Below are 27141 nucleotides of genomic sequence, written 5' to 3'. Positions count from 1 at the left end.
CAGAGTAAACAATTATAATAATGGGCACAGCAACATTAATTGAGCACTTGGTAGATAAGAATACACTCGTATTTTCTCACTCTTTCCTCTCACTCTTTCCTACTACCCCATGATGTAGTTGTTATCATTACCACCTTCACTTTATTATGAAGAAAAAGGCACAGAGGTTAAAGAATTTGCTAATTACTACATGACTAATAACTGGCAGAACTTTCTGGCAATATGAATCAGTCAGCAGTGTGACTTCAGAGCTCAGTCTTAGCTGCTACACCACACTATCTAGTAAATGTTCTAGAAGTTAAGAAACAAACATGCTTGTTGGCTCCATCAGTGAATATACCATGTAACCCTAAACAGTCATGCTTTTATCATATGTAGCTTTAAGCATTTTATTTTACTTCTTTTCACATAAGCTTTATTACTCCATTATAAAAATAACATACACATTACAGAAAATTTAGAAAATACAGAAAAATAGGGCTGTTATTAGACCTTAACACTAAGACATTTTAAGCATCTAAATTAAAAATGTATTATATAGTAGATAATACAACATTACAAATAAAGAGATAAAAATAAAAGGAAACTTTATCTCAAGGAATTTTACATGTAAGAAATCTTCATCCTGTTGAAGACAATCAAAATAAAAACTTACCACTATTTTGGCCAAGATGCCGTCATCACTTGCATCTAAGGTAACCACAGCCTTGTCAGTCTCAATTTCACATAATGCATCTCCAGTACTCACAGCTTCACCTATAAAACAAGACTGGGTTTGTTTTGTTTTTAAAAATATAAATATTAATATGTGTATGTATGTGTGTATATCATGAAGAAATACCTTCTGGAGCTATTTCTGGGCTGTGGAGTTATAAGTCTCAGTGTGTGTGTGTGTGTGTGTGTGTGTGTGTGTGTGTGTGTGTGTGTGTGTGTATGTGTGCACATGTTATGCTTTGTTGTATTTTCCAAAACCTCTATAATGGATACAAACGATTTGTTATAATAAAAAAGCTATTACAAAGATTATTGAGCAAATATTAAAAATGAAACCACACTTTATAGACAATAGCAATGAAAGCAAATCCTCCAATGAACAAATCAATTCGAGACCCCTCATCCTCCTCTCCCCCTTTAATATACTTTGACTATTATTCCATTAAGACAAGTTTCACAATTAATAGCACTTCTGAGCTAACATCTTAGAGCAAGTTCAGAAAACCTCACAGTACCACACAGTAGAAATGAATAAAGCATATAAAGCACAAAAAGAGAAAATCAAAGACACAGTTAAGTCAAATAAGGACCATTTTTATGCAACAGAAAAGATATGGAAACTCCAAAATGTTGAACAGGACTTGAAGCTACAAACTTAACTGCTTTCTGGATCTAGAAGCAGGTTTGAGGTGGAGAGGGGAAAAGAGGTACAGTGGTTGGTTTTCTTTGGAGAGTAAATGGAACTAAAAATAGCCTGCTGGAGAAAAGGAACTTAAATCAGATCCACTATTTGAAGCTAGGGCTAAGTTGGGTTCCTCTAGTGAGAATAGAAGGCTGATAAAATGGGCAATTAAAATCTGTTGACTGAGACTATGGCTTTAATCAGAAACTGTGAGTCTATGACGGTATGGGACAAAAACACTGCCTCTATATCAGGAGCAGAGCCAAACCATGCTCTGGCTCCTGGGCTGCATCTGCTAATATTCCCAGTATCAACAGCAAAATCCCTGGAGGAGGGCGGTAGGGGGGAAATGAATAGGAGGGAAGACACTGAAACAAACAAAAAAAACTTCCACTCAAAAGTAAATGGCAAAACAAAGTTCTGAAACATGAAGAAATCTAACGCTAAGAAAGCAAGCTACAAAATCAGTAACTGGGACAGAAATTTGTATGTTCAAAAACATAAATGAAGGTAAAAGAGCCATCATAAGAAGGAATTTTTAAAAGTACAGAAATGAAACAATATTGTATCAGATAGAAAGAAAAAAACTAACTAGAAATCATGGAAATAAAAAATTCAATCATTCAAATAAAAAGAAACAATAGGATATATTCTAGACTGAACATAGTGAAAGAGTGAATTAGTAAATTAGTAAATTGAAAGGTGGTATTAAGGAACTACCAGAACTTAACAAAGACAAACAAAAAGAAAAAACATAGGAAACAGCAGTTAAGTGACACAGATGGAGGCTGCAATGTTTGTATAATGGAGTTCCAAAAGTAAGACCCAGAGAAGCAATACATGAAGAGATAAAGTGCTGAGAATTTCACAGAACTGGAGAGAAATATCCTTGTAAAGAAAGAGTTCTAAATAAGGTTAGAATAGGTGTATTGACTAGGAGAAGGTACAAGGGAGCCTTGTAGTTTGCTAGGAATATTTTAAATCTTGTTCTAGGTGGTGGCTACATGTATATATGTGTACATAAAAATGAACTGAGCTTACACTTTATCCAAGTTATACCTTGATAGAAAATTAAACAGAAAAAAAGAGTATTAGACTATATAAACATAAATCCACATTAGATACATTGCAGAGAAATTACATATTATCAGCAATAAAAACACAATCTCAATTGCTATCAGAGGAAAAAACAGACTACCTCAATGGAATGATAGACTGAGAGCACACTTCTCAACAGCTGCAATAGAAGTCAGAAGACAATGAGGTAATATTTTCAAATAGTAGAGGAAAAATAACTGTCTAGAATTTTATATGCAGCCAAACCATCATTTAAGAAGGAAGGAAAAGTATTCTTTAGATAAATAAAAGCTAAGAAAATTTATTACCTATTGATGACCACTTAAAAGAGCTCTTACAGGATAATTCTTCAAGAATTGGACACAGAGATAACCCATGGGATGGAAGAAACAAGGTATCACAAAAATTGCTAAAATGTCAGCTATTAACGATTTAAAAGATAATGATTGAGGGTTTAAAAAAGGTAAAACAAACTCTAAAAATAATAAGATTGATAAGGGAATGTTTAGGTGATAGTTAAAGCATGCTAACAACTTTGATAGTTAGGAGGAAAAAATACTGAATATCTCTAGACTTTATAGGAAAAATTTAACTTAAGAATTAAAAAAAAAGAATTTAACAACAAAAATATAATCTACAGCATTTGAAAAAGCAGAAGAAAAACAGAAAATAACAAAAATGATCATCTAACTGAAGACAAGCACATGAAAAGAAAAAAGCAGAGAATAAAAATAGAAATGTGCAAAAAAATGGTAGATCAAATGTATCAAAAATCACAATAAATATAAATAGATTAAATTACATACTAAAAGGAGAGATTATCAAAATGAATACCAAATGAATACAAAAATAAAATCTGGGTAAATGGAGCTTACAAGAGATAGCCCTAAAATAAAAGAGTAAAAAATAGATAGAAAAATACATAACATACAAATACATTCCCCAAAACACACACACCAAAAATAGCTAGAATAGCAATATTAATAGGCAAACAATAAAAGTACATGAAGGAAAATCTAAAACACTAAGTTAACAAATATGCTCTGAAAGTTCACTGTACAGAAACTACTTCACTATATACCAAAATATTCAAATAGATAGTTATATTATATACAAAGTTAAAATAGTCCAGAGCTACCAATATGTTATTTTAATAGAAATAAACTTATCTGTTAAATGATATTTATTGATCACCTAAAAGGTGCCTTGTCTAACCCCAAGCCCTAGTCAACAAATATTTACTGCAAATGTATTGGGGCACTGAGGCTACAGCAATGGAAAACAACAACAACAAAGATTTAAGATTTCTGACAAGAAGTTTGCTTAATATCTAGTGATGAGTAAATTGGAAATCAAGATAAGGTTAAGTCAGGATGCTCTTAGAAAATTCAGGAGGTGCATCTAATTCAGTTTTTGGAAGGTAAGAGGCAGCTTCCTAAAACAAATTGCACCTATTTGAGCCTGAAAAGATGAGAAGGAGAAAATACAGTAAAAGGGCAGTGAGCCAGGCAGAAGACAACACACCCAAAGCCCTGGTGGCAAAGAGGACATGAAACTTTGGAGGCACTGGCAAATAGTACACAAGTGAAGCAATGAGACGTTATGCCAGTGAGATAAACAGAAACGGACCAAAAAGGACCTTTTTATGCTATACAAAGAAAGCTACAGTGCCGGATTATATAATATCACATACTTCTTTATATGAGACATGTTTTAGAGCTAAAACAGATTGTATTTAGAAAGAAAAAAAAATCACTCCTTTATATGTTTCTGCTGTATGCATGAGAGAAACTATTGAACTAGGTAACCTAGCAATTCAATATTTCTTAGATGCCTAGTAAATAAATTCTGGCCATAGGAAAACAATAAAATGATGTTATATTATTTGTGCTCACCCATATTCAAATTGCAACCACCCTTTAAGAACCATCTACAAATTCTACTTCATTCGTATAACTTTCTTGCAGTAACTCAATCTATATGATTTTATTCCTGAATTCCTACAGCAGTTACAATTAATTTGAAAAGAATCACAAACTGCATTATAAAATGTTGCACTGCTTCTGTTAATTACCCCCCCCCCCCCCTTTTTTTGTCTTTTTTACTGACCGGTAACGGGATCGCCACCCTCAGTGTCGCGCCCGTACCGGGGACCAGCAATGGGATCACAACCCTCGGTGTTGCGCCCGCGCCGCGCTCAGCCAGTGAGCGGGAACCGGTCACCACATGGGATCCGAACCCTCGGCGGGAGCGCTGCCACACTCCCAAGCGGCGCACTCTCCAGTGCGCCACTGGGCTGGCCCAATTACTTTTTAAAAATTGTGTTTTCCTGTGTTTACTAGACTATGAGCTTCTTCACAATAAGAACAGGACATATCTTAAGTGTTTTATGTTTCACTCCCACTCTGCAGGCCTCAGGCCAGTGCCCCACACATAATGAGTTTTAGATGAAAATGCTTTAGAAAAAAAATTACAATAATTTCACAAGCACTTATTTCCTCATAAGGTATATACATCAAACTGTCCTTTATATTTCTTTTGGTTCTAACATTTGACTTGCAGCATGCTTCTAACATTTAAGAAAAGGAGCCATTTTCTTTTTTTAAAAAACTATACCTATCTCCACTCACATAACACAGACATATATGTCAGCTATATAAGAATGCTGACAGAAACACAGAAAAAAATCTATTGTTGTATGGTGAACTACCCATGAACCACAGCAAAGTTTAAAACACAATATTATTATGTATGCTATCATTACCCCTAATTTATCACAAAACTATGGTTCTTATCTACCAATAATCAAACATAATGTAAATGCCAAAAGAGAAACTTGAGACTAAATAATGAGTCATGAAAATTCCAAATCTACTCAGTTTCAGCTTCGATCAACAATTTAGTGTTATAATTTATAAAAGGAACCACTCCCAACTCAGACATGAGTTTGACTCCGAGCTCTGACACTAGTGATCTTGACCAAGTTATTTAATCTCTCTGACTCTCAGAAAGATTTTGAATGTGAAGCTACATAAAAAAATCATTGAACTGGAAGTGTCAGGTTAACACTTAACATACATCTTTAGATAACACTTTACAGCACCTTTAGGTAAAAATGAAAATAAAATGTTAGGTACATTACTAACAACCATTAAGAATTAGGACACATTCTAGCCTCCTATTCCATATTCTGTCATTTCAAACAGATCATTCAATAAACATTAATGTATAAGGCACTGTACTAAGCACCGGGTGTAAAAACAACAAGATATGGTTCCGTCCACAAAGAGTTTATAGACTAACGGAAAAGACTGAGCAACTAGGACCAAGGCTCATGGATGACAGGAGGTGACAGATGGCTTCTCAGCTGTCATGTTGATAGCTGTTTGCAGAAGGAGATGGCAGCCCTGGAGTGTTCCTGCGCCATCTCCTCGTGGTCCGTGTCAGTGGCGGAGGTGGAGCGGGCCCGGAGCGAGAGTGTGGGCCCCAGGAGGGGCCACAGCAGAGGCCCGCCCGGGGGCCGCTCCCCAGCACCGACGCCAGCATCATCATCCTGTTCCTTTGTGCAGATGGGCAGCTGCCAGAGCTGGGGACTGGAATATACAGACACTTCCCTTTCTCTTTTTAAGTTCTAGGTATTAAAAGTACAGTCTCAGTCAAACACTTAAAGTGATGTTTATTTTATTAACTGAACACATCCTGTGGCTTTTACAAAATAATTTTGTTCTACCAAAAATTAAGAATAAAAGTCTTATCCAAAAGGTGTATGTGGTGATAGGGATGGAGGATAGCTAGTTTTTATCAGTAAGACCAAGTAAGTCACATTTACATGAACATTAAAGAGAAAAGCCTCTTCTCAGTGCTATGTTGAACCATAACAGCAACCATGATTAGAAACAAAAATAATTCAATTGTTTACTCAATAAATATTTACTAGCTGCCACTATGTGAATGACACTGTGTGCGACACTATGTTAAAAATAATAATAAAATAAGACAAACCTGCTTCAAGAAGTTCCTAATCTGACTGAAGAAGAGTACAACAAGCAGGTAATGCCAATCCCATCCAATTAGCACCTAAAGCAGAATGGGAATATAGAGCAAGGATCCCTAGTCAGTGTTTGTCCACCCTTTTCATCACACACACAAATAGGATAATATTTACATGGCCCAAGACCTGATGCAACCTGGCTGCTAGGCCAGTTGAAGTCCTGCCCTAAAGGCTGAAGGCATGGTAGTAATTTGAGAAAGAGCCTGCCTGTTAAGGCAAGGTTAACCTCCCATACATCTCTCTGGCCTAGAACATCAACTCTACGATGGCTACTGTACTGGAAAGTTCAACACAGAACATTTCCATCACTACTGAAAGTTCTATTGAATAATACTGTAATCTATAATTCCATTTACCAATTTTAAAATTCTGATATAATACAAATATTAGCAATAAGTGAAAAAAAAAAAAGCATAATGATGGGATGCAATTCAGCAATAAAAGAAATGAATTGCTGACACATGCTACAACACGGATGAGCCTCAATCACGCTAAATGAAAGAAGCCAGTCATAGAAGACCACATATTATAATTCCATTTACATGAAATGCCAAGAAAAGCCAAAATTTTAGATAGAGATAGAAGGCAGAACAGGGTTGTCTAGGGCCAGGGATGGGAAAGAAAGTGACTGCAATCAGGCTGCAGGAATCTTTTGGGGGTGACAGAAATGTTCTAAAATTGGTATGTGGTGGTGGCTGCATAACTCTATACATTTACTAAAAATCACTGAATTGTGAACTTAAAATGTTATGATATGTAAATCATACCTCAATAAAGCTGTTAAAATAGTAGTACTTTGAAAAAACATTGGAGCTATTTGCAAAATGTAGCTTTCAAAAACCTTCCATTTTAGCACCGTAGACATGCATATTCCCAGAAATAACAGAAACCAAAGCCTCTTCTACAGTAGAATCCAGAGACTCGAATAACTCTCTTGTGGAACGTAGTGATGCAGAATAAAGCTTCTTTCAGAACGGTTTTATTTCTGAGTTTATATCATATAAAACCACATTAGTTCAACATAGTCTAAGACTTCACAAAAACTATTTGAAATATGCAATATCCCCTATCTCATGACATAAGGAACGATCACAAAGAATGACAGTATCTGAAGGACAACACCAAGAGCAGCAGCAAGCACCTCTGATAAGCACATATATCCTGTATGTTCCAGGCACTGTGGCTAAGTACTTTATGCAACTATCAGCTGGGTTTTGTTCCTCAGTGCTTTATGGCAGAGCAGAAAATCTTAATAAAGAAAACAATGTTTTTCATACCCTCAAATATTTTCTCACAAAAGGGAGACAAGAATATTTTCTTCCTTTCTGTTATTTTGGTTAATTTATTTGACCTTTCAGTTGATGAAAAAATACATTATGTCCAGTTTAATTAAAATGAAAATATCTGAAGCCCCTGCCTCCCAAACAGAAAACTTGTAATAAAGATGTAAAATTACAGCTCAAGTCACCTTTAAGAGATTTTGAAATTGTGGGTGTTACCTAGACTTAAAAGTTTGTAAGACTGAACCACTATCCATGGAAAGTTAGTGGATCATTATTTAGCCTTTGCTTAAAAATAAACTAAATTTATAATTAGATATATCACTATTCTTTCTCACGAAAAAATTTCATTCTTAACGTGTCTAAACTCATTATTTTAACAATGGTGACCATACACTAATAATGGTCTCAAAATCAAACAAACAAAAAAACATAGGTAATAAAAGAAAAAGGTTTATAAAAAAGTACTGTCAGCATATAAATCTGCTTTTAATATAAGACATCTGAACCAAGGTATCATAAATGTACCAAGCACCAGGCATACTTATACATATACAGTCATACCCATGTGTACAGTACATTAAGTGTTAATGAAAAGAAGCAAATTACAATCAAAAGATCATAATTAAATCAGAAAGGTAATGAGCTTAAAAAAGAAGCTTGTGAGTTACTAAGAACCAAGGATTAAGATTGCTCTCAATTATTTACAAATATTTTGGTAAAAATTTTCCCATCAGTTGGCAGAAAGAATTTTAAGAGCAACCTTCAGGGAAACGTGCTCTAGGGGCTTAAAATACATCCTGGCCTGTCTCTACATGAAAACAGCACATCATAATCAAAAAGAAAAAAGAGCAGAATAACGAGACCATATGTGTTCTGGCACTTTATCACACTGTCCATATTCTAACGGGTGTGAATAACTTATCAGCTTGCCAGTGAGCTGGAAGTCTGAGAGATAAATGTTCTCCAAAGAACACTCTTATCTACTTGCCTATAAATTTTCAAAGCGTGAAGAGAAATTTAATCTTTTAAAAATAATCCCTAAAACGCTGTTCTGTGCCTGAATCATTACTTAATGACACCAACACCCTGTCATACTGAATATGAAAATAGCCAAGGCTCTATAATTCATCAGAGAAAAGAAACTTAAAAATAGATTCCAATCGATTACATTATTTATAAAGGTGAAATTTTCTTAGATACTGATAATTATTTTAAAAGATGGCAGCCGCCATGCAGAGCCAATTGCTCAAAGGGCTTCCTAATGAAGCACTGGCTCTTTCATTTATATGACACATGTCTTTCTTAAATTCTAGAAAATTCTCTGCCATTTTTTCTTTAAATATTGCCTCTTTCTCATTCCCTTTTTTTTTCTCCTTCTGGAATTCATCCTATTAGGTTATTAGATGATTATCATTTTATCCTTCACGTCTCAACTTCTCTTTCATATTCTCCAATGCTTTATCTCCCTGTGCTACAGGCAAGCTAATTTCTTCAGATTGTTCTTCAGTTCACAAATTCTTTGTTCAGTCATATCTTTTGCTGTTGTTGTTGTTCAGTCATATCTAATCCCCCTTTAACCTAACCTTGAGTTTTTTGTTTTTTAATTTTAGAGACAATATTTTTCATTGCTAGAAGTTTCATTTGTCCTTTTAAAATCTGCCTGAACTTTTTGGAGAGTGTCTGTTTTTTCTCATATTTTCAATTTCTTCTCTTACATGTTTAATCATTTCAAACTTACATTTTTATGTATCTAGTAATTCCAATTAGTGAAGTTCTTGGAGGTCTAGTCCTGCTGCTTGTTATGCCTACTGACTTCTGCTCCTAAAAGACTGCTTCCATGTGCATTATTAAATTTGGGACTGTAAACTCTTAGTAATCATCTGGAAATCCTGTGTCACCTTGAATTAGAGGCTGTGTCCTTCCAAAATAATGTTTTCGGCAGGTAACCTAGGGGGATTACCAGGACAACTTTACTTCTACCCGTGAGTTCCCAGAAAATGCAAGTACTATAAATTTGAATGCCAAAGCCTCATGAGGACAGGCCCAAGAGAGCAAATTTTTAAGGAAGTAGGCATTCTTACTCCATATAGATCCAAAGTCAAACAATACAGTCTACCTGTATTACATGGCATTAAATTTCACTCATATGCTAATGATTCTCCAATTTCTATCTCTAAGCCAGACTTCACTCCTGAACTTCAACTCATATAACCGTCTATTGAATACCTTCCCCTGAATGTCTAATAAGCACCTCAAAATTTACCACATCCAAACCTAAACCTAATTCCTGATTTCCCTTCCTCCCTCTCTACCTCCACCCCCAACCCCCCAAAATATGTTTCTTGTCTCAGAAACTCCAGCCATCCAGCTCAAGCTCAGTGGTACATATGGCCTCAACTCCCACTCACCACTCTGGATGTTACGGACACTTGGTGATTCTTCTTTCCAGCACATAAATTTGAATTACAATGAAAAGATTTGTTTTATAATACTATATCAAGTAGTGAGCAGAAGCCTTACTCCATCTGCTTAGATGATAGATCATATTGACTAGAAGTCCTCAGTGTTGGTTTTTCAAATGAGAGCAGGCAAAGGAGGCTACTTAAACTGCCTATAGTTAGCTCCTGATTGATACCAGAGTACTCTTAGGGTCTAGCCATCCAATGCAATGCTACTAACAGTTCTTGGGAGAGCAGACAGAAACCACTTCCAATTAAACAACCATGACTGCAGATATATCTGGCTTTAGGATAAGGACCCTCACAGACTGATAAGACGCAGATTGATATTAAAGATCCTCTCCATAATCTATCTTATCTCACACCCACTATGCCCTCAATGCAGCCAGAACTACCCACTGTTGTCAAGGTATGTCTCACGACATCCTCCTTCTAAGACTTGGTCCACATTGTTTACATTACCTGGAATGTCCTTCTTTCTCACTTTTTTTTTTTTTTTTTTGAAAAAAAAAAGCCCAATTATTCTACAAGGACCAGCTCAAATACTACTTCATCTGCAAAGCCTCCCTGGATCCCCATCACATTCCCTGCTTTTGGCTTACTCTCCCTTCTGCCAATATATTTACTAATTGACTACATATAGTGCTGCCCAGTCTGTTCCAAGTACTAGACTAGTCATAATGGTGAAAGGAAACATATTAACAAACTCAGATGTATTCCCCGCTAAGGAACAGAATTAAGCAATGCTTCCAATCAGACTTGGGTACATCACTGACCAGTCATGGTCATCTGGATAGCCTCACTGCGCCATACCTCCTAATCTCCATACTGACCCAATCCACTGCATCAAGCTCCTGCTGTAAGGCCCACTCTGTTGTCTATGTTGTTGCTTTTCCTAGCACCCCAGACTCCCTCAAAGAACTGGAACCTGGTTCCAAATTCCCAAGCTCATTTGGCTGGGGTTCTCAGGCTTCTTCCTGATCCCCACACCCGTCATCACTGGCAAAAGTGATGTTAGGAATGGCTAGACCTCACGGAATGGCAACGTAACTCTGCCAGACTGAATTCTTGGCTGCTGCCTAAACCCTCTTGATGCTGTTTTATAAGCACTAAACTGGACCACTCAATATTGGAATTTGGCTGAATGACATCTGTGCCCACTGAACCACACATGGACACCCTGAAGTCCTTGCCAGGGCTAGTCTCTGGAACCCGACAAGTCTTCCCCAGGCCATGTCCTTCATTTTCAACTTGCTCTTCCCTCCTCTCTTTCTTTTTCTAACACTGGATTTACCATTCTTCCAGGTGAAGCATAATAATTGCTATGGGGACTCACCTGGTCACCTATAATTTCTCTATATATCTGTCTAACGATCCCTAATAGGGACTAAAGATTGTCTTCTTTCCTCCACAGAAGTTTAACACGATGCAAGATGAGTAAACAATAAGAAAACATGGCTACACAGAGTGCTAAGAGGCTGTCCTCTAGCCAATACCTGGAGGGGTGACTCTACCACAAGTGGCAGTGACCAGAAGAAAAAAAAAAGTAGCTGTCAGAAAACCACAAAGTCTCCTTCTCCAGCTTCCTTCACATTATGTGTCCCTTTGCTCTTCTATATAAGTTCTACAGCATACTTACCTCTTTGGCCCTCATATTCTTAGTCTTACTGTCTAAGCACCACACGAGGTACTTAAAATTTGGCAAAATGGTTGCTATACACAGTGGATTAATACAGCTTTATAGGTGGGATTGTATCAAATATTCTCTTAATAATATCAACATTCAAACTCATCTGGTGTTTTTAAAAGGCTGAAGAAAGAGTAGCTTCTCACCTCGTATTAAATCATGAAGGCAATATGTACAATTTTTTAAAAAATATATTATTACAAAAATTTCAAACATACACAAAAGTAGTGAGGAAAGTTAATGAAGCCATATGAACTCTTTACCCAACTTAAACAATTGTCAACTGATTCATGACCAGTCTTCTTTTATCTGTAATCCTCCCTACCCTCTTATCCTCCACCAGGGTTGTTCTGAAGCTAATTCCAGACATACTATCACTTTACATATATGTATTTCTACTCATATCACTTATAGATAAGATCATTTTTTTAAAAAACAACAATATCATTATTAAACCTCTAAAATCAATAATTCCTTAATTTCATTAAATATCCAGCCAGTTTTCAAATGTCCCCATCTGTTTTATTTGCTTGAATCATAATCAAATTAGGTCCATACATTGGCACTGGTCTCTTAAATCTTTTTTATGCTACAGGTTTGCCCTCCCTCCTGCCCCCATCCTTGAAATTTATTTGTTGAAGAAAATAGTCTGTAGAATTCCTTACAGTCCAGATTTTGCAGATATACTCCCTCTTAGTGTCACTGAACATGTTCCACTTTCCCCCGTATTTCCAGGAATATGGTAGCTGGAGCTACAGGCTGGAGCATATTTAGTTCAATTTTCTGGCAAGATTGCTTCATAGCAGGTGGGGTATATTAACATCAGAAAGCATGTAATATCTAGTTGTCTCTCTTTTTGTGAGTTTAGTAACCAATGACAATCACTAGCTATATCCATTACTTCATTAGAGAAAGGGAAATGATGATATGGTGACTTTCTATGACTCTTCCATCAATTAACAGCTGGGATACACCAATAATGAGACATTTCTTCTCATCAATTACTTGGTTACCCTGAGCTCAAATAGGAACAACAGGGGGAAAAAAAAATGCTTGAGTCTTTCCATTTATTATCAATTTTCAAAATGAGTTAATTTTCTAGCCTCCTCCAAAGCTGACCAAATATTATTAGTTTTTTTTTTCTTTAGTATTACTGTGACCTTAGGGTTCATATACATTTAATGCTTTTCAATACACTGAAATTATTATCATTACTAATCCTCAAACTGTCCCATCTTTGCCTCTTGAGTCAGGAATTTTTGATAGCTTACTTGCTTTCTGACAAGATATACCAAGTTCATCTGTACATTTCTGTGCCTGAACAGAAAGTAGCTATTCTCCAACGAGTCTTCATTCACTTAAGTAGGAATTGGTATTTAGAGACTATAGTCTGGGTACCAAGGGTGCTCATTGTTACTGGGTTGATCCTTGTTTCCTGGCAATGTATCAGGAAAGAGCTAGAAAATTTACAATCACAAGGCATTTCTTAAACCTAGCTATCTATGTTTCTCCTTTAGACCACACCAAAAGTCTGGGTTCTCAATGATAACATATTAGCCATGCATTTGCTTTACCCTATAAAATCCCCACAAAAGCCTTAGAATAACAATACCAACATAACCACCATAATATGATTACTCTAACAGTTTAGGATTATTTTTGTGGAGATGCTTTGTCCTTCATTAGTAATCTATTGGGGATATGTAGTCAAGTTTACTGACATTTGAAATAGTCCCTCTCTGTATGGTTATGCCAGAAACTTGATTTGTAATTAGACTTACCTGTTTCATTTTGTTTCAATTTTAAGGGCTCTTTTACATTTGAATTTTGGTTTAAAATTATGTAAAATATGCACACAGTTCCAAAGTCAAAGAGACAAAACAAGATATATTCTAAGAAGTCTAGCTTCTACTCCTTTCTCCACCACACTGTTCCCTCTGTTACTGTAAAGATAACCATTAATTATTGTTTTAAAATTTGTTTTATCCTTTCTTTTTAAATTTTTTTAAATATCAGCACTGCCACCTCTTCCTTTGATGAATGATACACACTATACCCTCTTGTCTCTACCCTGCTTCCTTCAATGAAGATCACTCCACAGCTGTACAAAGAGATACTCTTCAGTCCTTTTTACAGTTGTAGATGTAATAAGTTATTCAACAAATCATGTGTTGACCAACATCTGGGTTGGTTCCACCTTTTGCTATTATAAACAGTGCTGTGATAAATAGCCTCATGTAAATGTCTTTTCTTATTTTACCAGTGTGACATAGAGATAGATCCCTAGAAATAGAGTTGCTGGGACAAAGGGTAAAATAAATGTTATTTTTCTAGATACTGACAAATTCTCTTCCCTAGGGTTTATACCATTTTCCATTTCCTCCAGCAATGTTTGAGAGTACCTGCTTCCCTCCATTCCCTCCACAATCTCATTAACAGAATAGCTTGTCAAACTTTTTCATTTCTATCAATATAATTGGTATGTAGTAGTATTTGTCTGCATACTTTTTTCTTTTTTTTTTGTGACTGGCAGGTACAGGGATCTGAATCCTTGACCTTAGTGTTATAACACCATACTCTAACCAACTGAGCTAATCAGCCAGCCCAGTGTTTGCACACTTCTTATCACTAGAAAGGTTAAGCACCTTTTTCTATGTTTAAGAGCCATTTGCAATTCTTTTTCTGTAACCCACCTGTTATCTTACACAATTACCTATTGAGCTGATAGTTTTACTCAATTTTTTAGGGATATAAACCCTTTGTGATATAAACTGCAAACATTCTTTTCCAATTTCACTTGTTTTTTTTACTTGACTTTTGTTTTCAGCTATACAAAAGTTATTATTTTTGTCATCAAACTTATCAGTATTTCCCTTATTGTATCTGGATTTTGAGTTACAGTTAGGGTATTTATTCCACTTCCAGGGTCAGAGGAATTCACCAATTTTTTTCTTACTACTTATATGGTTTCATTTTTGTATGTTCTGTCTGATTCATTTGTAATTTATCCTTAGCATAATATAAAGAATAAATCTAATACTGTCTTCCTTCATTATACACTAAAAACCCATGTACAATGGCATGTATTTTTTCATTTTCTGTTCAGTTCTATTAATTTGTCTTGTTAAGCACCAATCCCATAGTTTTAATCATAGAGGCTTAATCATATGTTTACGATGGGGCTACAACCCTCCTCCACTGCTCCTCTTATAAGGGTGTTCCTTACTATCCGTCCTTTTTCCTTTCCAATGAAATTTATAATCAACTTGCCTACCTCCAAGAACATACACACATGAACAATCACAATAAAATTATAAATTAAGGGGACTGACAAATTTGTGATGTTGCAACTAAAAGCTAGGTATGAGGACTAAAGCTTGGGGGGGAAAGCCTTAAAATATGTTATCATTCTGTGCTTGTGAAAAGATATAGTTTGAACCCAGAAAGCCTTTGCTCCACTATCATGAGAAACTTTTATTTATACAAACTTACATTAACTTGCAAAGGAACACAATTCATTTCATTTGTAATGTGTATTATATATAACTAATCAGACAAAACAAAACAATCAAATAACCAAGCACACAAGACATTAATAATGTACTTGCTCACCTTCTTTTTTCAGCCATTTCACAATGTTCCCTTCTTCCATGGTCGGAGACAGTGATGGCATTAGTATCTTAATAGGGTCAACTGAAATTTAAAAAAAGAAAGATCAGCCACAAAAAATAAAGTACCTCATGAGGCATCAATGTAAGTTCAAGTAAGTTAATGTCAAATTCTCTTTCAGAAAGAATATTCCAAAGTCTAAAAGACTCCCAACTGTAAATTGTGTCTAGTAAATAGTATGGAAAAATAAAATTCTCAACTTTTTAAAAAAATAAAACTTTTTTTTGGAATACTTTCAACTCCTTCCCATAGTTCCTCAGTCCTCTATGCATACTTTCAAGCCCAGTGCTTACAAGTTAATAAAAAGAAAAATTGATTTAGTTTTCATCTCCTCCTCTCCTTCTTGTCTTTGCAAAAAATATTCACAGGTAAAATGATCAAAGAAAAAAACATAAAACAAACAAACAACAAATAAAGAAGTAACAAGGTTCTGATGACCTATAAAAGAATAATCAAAATCAGATTTTAAGCTGGTTGTTTTCATTTTCCTCTAATATTACACTATTCAAGATTCAAAGTTTCCTGCTGTTAAGTATAAAAGGAAAAGTTTACCTTGTCAAGGATGATTAAGCAAGAGAACCTAGGTGGCTAAATTAATCTCAGATTCTGTTCCATATCACAATTCAAATGGGGATCAAAAAGGTAGACCTCAAACCAGAGACTCTCAATGAAGCATAACTACTTTTTCATTTGACATCAAAAAAGAAGACGCTAAATATTTGTCTAGCTGCTCTTCCCAGTAGTCGCCCACTGTCCAGGACCATACTCGAAGGGCACACAACTTTTAGATTACAATTTATATAAAGTTTATACTAACAAAACACCATGGTAACAAATTACTTTCCCTGAAATCTTCCATAGAATCTACTATTCTCTTCTCAGATTATTCATCTCTCCAGATACAAACAACCAAAACACTATGGCATAACTAACATATTCCACATGTGGAAAAGGACAGACAGAAGTGATAGAGGTGTTTGATAGAGGTGTTTCCATCCCTCTGAAGGATTTAGAAGAAAATTTTTGTCTGCTCTCCACTTTTCCTTCACTCCTCTTTAAAGAACTGGGGGAAAGAACTTGAGCATGCATATCTGCCTCAGCCTTTTCCTCATTTTCTTTTTAGAGCTTCCTGCCTATAGGGAATCTGCGTTTTCCCCTCAGCTCTTCCATGTGCCAGGCATAAATGCACCTGCCTTTCAAAAGCCCACCTCTCTCTGTTTCAGTTATCAGGGCCCACCGGGTGTGAAGCAGCAATTCAGACATGTGTGTTCACTTGTATACACAAACCCTCCCTCTGAAACAAAAAGCCCAAAATCTAAATACAGGGTTGTACTAGGAAGCCCAAGTAAAGAAGGCCACAGATCTAAGTTACATACTCCAATTCAACATAACCATCTGCATTAAGACTGTTACTTGGATCTCCATCTGTCTGACTCTTTTCCTCTCTCTCAATTGGTACCAAATTCTAAGAAGGCTAGAAAAGTAGTTTTCACTCCTAATGCCGCAAAAATGATAGAGCCTAAACCGAACTTCAAGTCAACATGCCCATTTCTATGAGAAAATCACACTCCAGATTGCCTGCCTAACTTTCAAGGCTGTACTCTACTATACTGTGCTTTTCGAAGTCTTAGTGTTCCTTACAAATATGGGTCATCGGTTAATCACTGGTTATTTATAGCATATTCACCTAGAAATTTAAACATAGCAGACCAGACATACCAACTCCATTGAGCATTCTTCATATGTCTAATCAATATCCTAATAAAGCCTTTCTCTACCTTGGGCATACAGAATTTCTGTATTGAGAAACCACTTTTACTGCTGACAATGAATATTTCAAACATGGAACAGAACAAGGTAATCTCTAAGTGCACTGTATACTGAAAGCACAAGAGGAAAAATAGTCACAGTGAGTTTCCTAATCCTTAATGTACTATTAAAACACAATTATTTCAGAAGAGATTAGAGAACACAGGCCACCCAACTCCCATCCACTATGACTATCAATAACTACTGCCACAATAGTTTCATTTAATTCCCAAGCTACCTCTAGTTTGGAATGCAAATCCTAACTAGAATATAGCTTTAAAAATCTTTGCATTTTTTTCTTAGTGGTATGGACTAAGATAGGCACATTAAGATATTAGTAGGTAGAAAATAATGCAAACTATGCACAGCCTCAATGCATTGTTGTCAGTAAAACACTGGAACACCAAATTCCAAAGTGAACTAGAATTAGGGCACTGTGCTTAAGGAAAATTCACACACACACTCACACACACATACACATACTTATATTGTAACATTAGTGATGCATCTCCAAACCCAAACCATAACAGTACTACATTTAATTGCAATTATTCTTAAAAAGTGCTCAAAGCTTAATACACTAAACACATTTGGAATTAATGAAATAAGTTTTCTATTCTCCTGAATTATGTTGTGTGTCTATTGCCTGTTTCATTTCTTATGTGGTTTGATGAACAAATAAAAACATTTGCCTACAGAATGTATAGACAGCTCAAGCCTCAGCAATTATTTTATTTAAGGTCATAGTGACAAATGGGCTTTATGTAAAAAACAAACAAAAAAAAGCAAAAAACCCCACTTATCTTCTATTTAGCATCATGGTAAGAGGCCAGCCTCTTCTTGAAAAGCATAGCTTAAAAAAAAAGTCCCAGTAAGTTGCTCTGTCAAAAAGTTCAAGCTTGGCATTACAAGATGGAATAGTTCATAAAAATATACATATTAAATTTATATATCAAATAGAATTACACTTCAAAGAAGCAAAATAAATGAACCTAAATGATTCTACATCCAGATTCCAATTTATGACAAATACTAAATTGATTTACTCAAAACAAAGTGTCTCTTCAATATTTTTATACTTTAGTTCTAGCTGCCACAACACAATTCAGATTTATTTTATGATTTTATCTCCTATAATAATCTGTCACCTAAGAGATCTTCACATTTCCATTATTCCTGACATTAAGGTCCATATTATAAAACTTCTGCATTTATTATTATCTTCCAAATTACCACATCAAGAACCTCAAAAATTTTCACATTTTAAAAATAAAAAGAACATAGTCATTCCTCATAAAGTCACCCTTCATGGATGAAGTGAAATTGTTTCTCTGAATAATGATAATAAAATATAAAAATTCTGTAACAGATCACTATCCTCACTCTGAAATGATGGTGACAAAAATCAAAGAAAGATATTTTGGACACGTCTATTATTCAGTACTATCTCTTGATTCATTATACTGGCTTGTTATGGAGAGTAGAATGTGCAATATATTTTCTGATTACTCTAACTTATCTATCCTCAGACTTTCATGCTAGAAAAACCATGTCAAAACATAAGCATTAAGTTATTAGTAACAGCACATATTTCAGTCTACCGTAGAATATCCTCTTTTGATTAAACATTATATGGTATACATTTTTTCAAAATGTATTTTTCTGATGGGAAAGTAATTATACAATCATATTGGCAGCTTTGAGTGACAGGGCTGCATGTAAGTAATATCTGCCCTTTCTGGTTGCTGTCGACACTATTAATATAGTGTGATGTGAGCTTTTCTAGACTCTCTGTAATGAAATTTTAACCTGCACTTAATATTATTTAACTTTCATTAGAAATTAAATATAGCCTCCCTCTTCATTCAGTATGCAGTACACTCTACCACTCTCTTGTCAAATTGAGAAAGCCTTGAAATGTGCACCAATTATATTTCCTACTAATATTAACTAGGCACAACTATGGTTTGAAAAAGGAAATGTGGAAGGACACATAAATGAGAGGAGAGTTGAGTGAGTGAGGGACCCAATGGCAACATTTGAGTCCTAGAATCCATCCATGTTTATGCCATTCTGAATTCTAATATTCTCAGGTATTAAGGCAATAAATTCCCCCTTGCACTTGGAAAAAAAAATAAAGGAAATATGGTTTTTGCTCCACTGGTTATACAGGTTATTTCAATTGGTACTCAAAAAATACTCAAAATTTAGTTAGAATTTAACGCTTTTTATAGTCATTTTAGTGTTCTGTTCCTTTTCATAAAGCTAGCAAATTATGCCTGATTGGCTTGTAAAGTCTGACCCTCTGTAGCAGTTATAAAACACATTTAAAAAACTTTATGATCACTACAGTTATGTATATTTCCAGTAATTCATCTTTAAACATACTTATTTTAAAATTAAAGTCTCACAAATCATTAGAACTGTCATTTTTTTGCTTCAAATGAATGACACAATAAATTAAAAAATTTTTGCTTAGTATATATATTGCTGCTTTACCTACCATATCAGACATGAGCAATCTATCAATCACAGAATTACACAGTAGTTTCTCTAAGCAATTCCTGTATTTCTTCAAACCTGCTCTTCCAGTTTTTCTACAGCATTATTCTGACTTCAACTTCAAATATGGTACACTACTTTATTTCTAATTTCTTGTTCCCTAAACTATTTCTTTTTTCCTAAGAACAAAACACTCACATTTCAGCAAAATCAATTATACGAAAGCTTTAACTTGATAATCTATACATGAATTCTAAAAGGTCTCCAGTTTAAAAACAAAATTAAAATAGTAAACTCTTAAAATACAAATGCAGGACAAATTGCTTTGTGGTTAATACGAAGCAGATCTAAGCTCCATACTTAATTACTCTGACTAAAGTATTAAGGAAATTCAGCAGTTTACATATGGTATAGTTTAGAAGTCATGCTCTAGTCTACTTACAGGACTATAATCCAAGCACACAAAATTCATAAAATGAAGACAGACCAAATGAAGTAAATTACTCAATACTTCTTTAGTATGGCTCCCTCTCCCCAACATTAGTTTCTTCTCTAATAGGAAGAGAGACTGCTCATTTAATCACTTCTCGTTCCAGTACAAGAACTCGTTAAATAAAATTGAACCTTTAAAATTGCTGTTTAAATAAAACAATTCTGCCATCTGCAGGCTAGATGAAATAAAGCAGAATGAAGTAAAGGTAATTTAAAAACCAGCACCAGGGCACAGGAAAACATTAACACTGCAGCTTTAAAATAAAGGCAGCAATAGCATTTTTTTTTTAATGAGTTCTCATCATATAGTCTATCTACTTTGTTCAAATAGCTATTTTGGTGTCGTACCGGCATAAAAATAGATTGAAAATATCAATGCCCCAAAATAAAAAATGGACAACAGTTTGTATGAAAATAGCATTTACAGGTTATGACATAGTAACAAATGTATAAAAGATGGCCCACAAACAGTATATGTCACGATCCAATTTCTATCTGCCCAACTTGTATACAAGTTGTATACTGGAGTACGTCCTTTCAGTACTATTTGACTATTTAAACTATATGCATGTTTTAATGTGTTAAACGAAATATTTCACTACTTAATAAAATACTTAATTAAAAAAAAAAAAAACTTAAGAAGCAGGATACCACAGTGATTTAGAGAGCAGACACTGGAGCTATACTGCCTAGGTTCAAATTATAGATCTGGGGCTGGCCCATGGCTCACTTGGGAGAGTGTGGTGCTAATAACACCAAGGGCATAGGTTCAGATCCCTATATAGGGATGGCTAGTTAGCTCACTTGGGAGAGCGTGGTGCTGACAACCCTAAGTCAAGGGTTAAGATCCCCTTACCGGTCATCTTTAAAAACAACAAAAAAATTATAGATCTGCCACCAAAAAGTTACTTAATCATTCTGTGCCTCAGTTTCCTCTCCTATAAAATGGTGATATAGATTTTTATAAAGATTACATAAGAACACATACAAAGTCTTTACACAGGAGCCTGGAAAAGATTAAGTCTCAAAAAGGTTAGGTACTATTGATAGGCAGCACAGAAATGACTAGACTCTGGAAGCTACTGTCCGGATAGTTGGCAAGACCTATCACAGGATACTGTAGAATATCACGATACTGTATGATGTCACAATTCCTTCTTCAAGTAATGAGATGGAGTCACAGGTTCCTTTTATCTTCCCAGCTTAAACTTGAAGGTTTCCCTTTCACTCACCCTTTTCTACTCCAGCCTTGCTTTCACAGCTAAAGTACGCTTGATCTGTTGTAACTGTATTTCACATTTGAAAATCAAATTCTCATTAAAATCACTGGAAAATTTTTGCCTTTGGTACTGTCGTACCGCTAACTATCAAAGCTAAAGGCCAAATTAAGCATTCAACAAATGCCTACTGGGCGCCTTTTATCCTAGCCCTAGCCCTGGACAAAACTAGAACCTTGATCTCAAAAGGATTATAATTTAGATGGGAAGACAAACACACAACTACTAGAGAAGAGTAGATAAAAGTACCATGAGACGAGCAAAGAAGATAATAATAAATGCAGAAGTTTTATAATATGGACCTTAATGTCAGGAATAATGGAAATGTGGAGATCTCTTAGGTGACAGATTATTATAGGAGATAAAATCATAAAATAAATCTGAATTGTGTTGTGGCAGCTAGAACTAAAGTATAAAAATATTGAAGAGACACTTTGTTTTGAGTAAATCAATTTAGTATTTGTCATAAATTGGAATCTGGATGTAGAATCATTTAGGTTCATTTATTTTGCTTCTTTGAAGTGTAATTCTATTTGATATATAAATTTAATATGTATATTTTTATGAACTATTCCATCTTGTAATGCCAAGCTTGAACTTTTTGACAGAGCAACTTACTGGGACTTTTTTTTTAAGCTATGCTTTTCAAGAAGAGGCTGGCCTCTTACCATGATGCTAAATAGAAGATAAGTGGGGTTTTTTGCTTTTTTTTGTTTGTTTTTTACATAAAGCCCATTTGTCACTATGACCTTAAATAAAATAATTGCTGAGGCTTGAGCTGTCTATACATTCTGTAGGCAAATGTTTTTATTTGTTCATCAAACCACATAAGAAATGAAACAGGCAATAGACACACAACATAATTCAGGAGAATAGAAAACTTATTTCATTAATTCCAAATGTGTTTAGTGTATTAAGCTTTGAGCACTTTTTAAGAATAATTGCAATTAAATGTAGCACTGTTATGGTTTGGGTTTGGAGATGCATCACTAATGTTACAATATAAGTATGTGTATGTGTGTGTGAGTGTGTGTGTGAATTTTCCTTAAGCACAGTGCCCTAATTCTAGTTCACTTTGGAATTTGGTGTTCCAGTGTTTTACTGACAACAATGCATTGAGGCTGTGCATAGTTTGCATTATTTTCTACCTACTAATATCTTAATGTGCCTATTTTAGTTGATCAAAACAGAAAAAAAGATCTGTGCTAGTACCACTTAATATCTATTAGGATGGCTATTATCAAAAAATAGAAAACAAGTCTTGGTGAAGACTCAGAAAAATTGGAACCCTTGTGGACTGCTGGTGGGAAAATGGTTGCAGCCACAACAGAAAACAATACGGCAGTTCCTCAAAAAGCTAAATGAAAAATTATCATATGATCCAGCAATTCCACTTCCAGAAGAACTGAAAGTAGGGACTCGAACAGATACTTGAACACCCATGTTCATAATAGTATTACTGACAATAGCCAAAAGGTAAAGACAACCCAAATGCTCAACAGAAGAATAAACAAAATATAATATATATTCATAGATATACAATGAAATATAATCAAACTTTTAAAAGGAATGAAATTGAAATACCTGCAACATGGATGAAACTTGAAGATATTATGCTAAGAGAAATGAGCCAGACACAAAAATACAAACTCTGTATGATTCTATTTATATAAGGTATCTAGAATTGGCAAATTCACAGACAGAAAGAACAGTGGTTATCTGCGGCTGAGGACAGGAGGGAATGGAGAATTATTGTTTAATGGGTAGAGTTTCAGTATGGGATGATGAAAAAGTTCTGGAGATGGACAGTGGTGATGTTTGCACAATAATGTGAATGTACTAACTGTACACTTAAAAATGGTTAAGATGGTTAAGTTTTGTAATGCATATTTTACCATATTTCTCTTTACTTAAAAAAATCTGTGCCAGGCAAACAGAACAAAGTGCGGGGATGAGCAGAAACATTTCAGGTAAGGGAAACATTATATACAAAGAAACAGAACTGGTAATTACAGTTTAGTTTGTCTGAAGAGTAGAATGTAATGAAGATAAAAAATGGGCCATTTAAATTCAAAAAGTATGTTAGGACTACCTCAATAGTACTAAGGTACCTTATGGTACTCTATAATACCTAGCTAATGGGTTTGGTGTTACTTAAGTAGAAATAGAAAACTATAAAAATTTTTTGAACAAGAGAAATAACCACAATAAAAAAAATGAACTTGTTTGCAGTTTCACATTTATGGTTAACGTTCACATGTCCATAATTCACCAAAAAACCCTGATATCCTTTGAGGATATCACAACTACAAACTTGGCAGAGAAGCTAAAATAATGAGCCTTCAGATTTTAAGTACACAGTGAAGATACCTATAAATGTGTTACCCATTCTCTCAGACTTGAGAGACTGAAAAGGCACCTAGGAATCAGATTGTTCTTAAAGTCTGGCCTTCAAGGTAACAATGGTAGAGAGAAACACAAGGGCTTTAAGCCGGGAAGTGGTATCATCTGATTTGCATTTCTGGAAGGTCACTTCATGATACAGGAGTGGAATGGTGGAGGAGAAAGAGAACAAACAAGAAGATGTTAGTTCATTCATTAGTTCATTTATTGGCCAAATATTTATTCAGCAACCACTGGGTGCTAGTTGGGCAGTTTTTCAGAAGTTGGAGATCAAAAGTGAATAAAAACAGACAAAAATCCCTACTCTCATGGAGCTTACATTCTGAAGTGAAGAGAATGAAAACAAACAATATAATATGCTCAGCGGTGATATGAACTAAGAAAAGAAAGGAAGGTAAGTAGATGAAGTGACAGAGGAGGAACTATTTTATTATTTGATCAGGGAAGGCCTCCTCTGATAAGGTGAACAGAGCTGAATGGAGAAAGTCATTCAAATATCTGATGGAAAGAGCCTTCTAAACAGAGAAAACACAACAGCAAGCACAAAGAATGAGTAGAGTGCCTGGGATGTCCAAAACACACTAAGCGAGCCAGTATGCTGGAGTGGAGTGAGCAAGAAGCAGCATGGGAAGAGCTGCATTCAGAGAAGTGGAGGCATTCATACCATACTGAGCCTTTAAACCAGAGTAAGGTCTTCTGATTTTATCCTGAGTTTAATGGGGAGCTATAGGAGGTTTTCAGTCACGGAGTGGCATGATCTCCATTATAATTTAAAAGAAGCACTCTGAAAGTTGTGTGTAGAACAGAGAGACTGTGGGGAGGAACTCTGACTGTTGGAGCTGTGCCCTTCACTAAAGGATGCAGCCAGTCCCAGGTAACCCCACAGGGAGGGAGCTGGGGATGTAAATACCCTGACCTCACGCTCCTCTCTCCCTTCAATCTCCTGCCTGTGCTGCCCAATGGCTGAATCCAATTGAAGGCCAAGTGCAAGGAGGCCAGCTGATGTAGCTTATTCAGTAGTGTGGGAGAAGAACAAATGGAAGATACCACCCATACCCACCTAATTCATACCCATCAGTCATTATGCTTTGTTTCTATCTCAGTTTTAGCACTGAAATTACCAAGCACTGTATATTGTACATGCATGCTAGTACTGTACTGGGGCAAGGATGGTGGTACAGATATCTATTGTGATGGCAGCTTGGACCAGTCTAGCTGGGAGCAGTAGGAATGGTCAGATTACATGAAAGGTGAAGCCAAGAGGAATTTCTGATAGACTGAATGTGGAGTATGAAAGTAAGGAGTAAAGAATGACTCTAGTTAGAGCACAAGTGAAAGAATGAAAAGCAAAACCAGATGCCACAGCTCCAAAAAGAAAATCTTTCTTCCTATAAAAAGTGCCCATGAAACCTTATAAACTACATAGAATTGACCCCTATTCAGCTATTCGAACGTAAGACAGAAAAATCCCATTAAAAATCAGGTCAGTTAAAAAGTCTCTGCTTGTTCTTGTGCAAGGCACTGGCCTATAGACACAATACAGAGAAACTATGCTTGATCCTTCCAAGTGTAGAAATTATATCCCTGCCCATCTCTTAGCATGAGAACTACCATATATAAAAGGACGATCATTCAATCTGAAGGAATAGTATGCTCAAAAGAGAGAGAAGTACATTTGTTTAGGGAAAGGTGAATGGTCTGATGAGCATAAATGCACATGTAAACTTAATACACACCCAGATCTGAATCATGATTTCCAAATAACTGGCTTTGTTGTGGTCACTTATGTAAATGTAGCAACTAGTCATTTATTTAGAGTTGAAACCCCTATATTAAAACACACCTTTCTTGTTCTTAGATATGTTAAATAATCTTGCAAACTAACACAACTATTTTCTGTAGGAAATGATCAAAATGTTTATGGAAATAGGTAGTGTATGGCTAGGGAATATATTTCCTCTAAGTGAAATAAACCAAATGCTTTAGAAGAGGTTTCAGCTTGCAGTACTGGCCTTGGTGTTAAACTATAAAATAAAAATTCTACATGAATCCTACTTTATTTCACCACCTTGGAAGGACAAGAAACCACCATTCTACTTACAGTTTAGCAAAAGAATGAACACACACATGACAGTTTGGAGATTTACACGTTTTGTTATAAAAGGCAAATTAAGCTCAAGACAACAATAAGAAGGCATATTTAAGAGTTTATCATCTTAGAAACTTTCAGATAGCAGAAAGTTAATATATACAATAACTCTCTTAAATAGTCCTGCCACTTTTTATACAGTCAAGAATTTTGGTACCTTACATTGTTCTAAAATAATACTGATATCATGACTGTCACTGAAATACTACTTCATAATACAGTTATTACTAAAATATATCTTACTTCATTAAAAAAAAAACCATAGGTGTTCACTTACAATATACATATGGTGAACAAAATTTTGGCATGCTGATACTGTTCTGCTGATGTCTATAATCAAGCTACCATTTAAGACTAAGGTAGACTATAGTTAAGAAAACAGGCTTCGGCATCAGGCAGACCTGGGGTGAAACTGGAACTCTACGCCAGAGTGTAGCATTAGTTGCTATGAGTACTAAATGATTAATTCATGTGAAGTGCTTAGAAGGGTGCATGGTACATAGTAAGCACTCAATAAATGCTACCAATTACTCCCAAACCTACTCCCCAAAGTTCTCTTGGTGGCAGAGGCCTAGTTTTGTTCAGTTACGTATCTGCACACATGTGCTCAGGGTTAGTGACCCTATCACCCAGCTCCTTGATTAGTCAAAGTCAATCCATTTGTCACACCAGAAAAGTCAAGCCAGCAACTGGCTTATGTAGGGCACACGATCCAATTCTGGTCAATACAATCAATACAAGGGAATTCTGTTGTGTTAACCCAAGAAGTTTCCTTGTTTTGAAAAACAGACATTTAAGATGCCCTTTTCTTCCTCTGCACTTCATCATGTGCACAGTTCCAAAGTAGTCATCCACTTACTCACCAACCCTGGGCAAACTGCTAAACC

The 27141-nt window shown here is 35.4% G+C and overlaps 1 protein-coding gene across 1 annotated transcript in view; it reads right to left on the bottom strand.

The window, feature by feature from the left end:
• PDHX (pyruvate dehydrogenase complex, component X) overlaps positions 1 to 27141 on the bottom strand; it is a 72622-nt gene that overhangs the window by 39745 nt on the left and 5736 nt on the right. Inside the window, exons 2-3 of the mRNA XM_008571821.1 lie at positions 15566 to 15646; positions 656 to 756 (exon numbers count right to left, since the gene is read on the bottom strand). Coding sequence (XP_008570043.1) covers positions 656 to 756; positions 15566 to 15646 — 182 coding nt within the window. The remainder of the gene's footprint in view (positions 1 to 655; positions 757 to 15565; positions 15647 to 27141) is intronic.

The sequence above is a fragment of the Galeopterus variegatus genome, unplaced genomic scaffold, assembly GCF_000696425.1.
Source record: "Galeopterus variegatus unplaced genomic scaffold, G_variegatus-3.0.2 Scaffold725, whole genome shotgun sequence".
Lineage (NCBI taxonomy): Eukaryota > Metazoa > Chordata > Mammalia > Dermoptera > Cynocephalidae > Galeopterus > Galeopterus variegatus.
The sequence above is the reverse complement of the archived record's forward strand: the minus strand, read 5'-3'. Positions and strand labels throughout refer to the sequence as shown.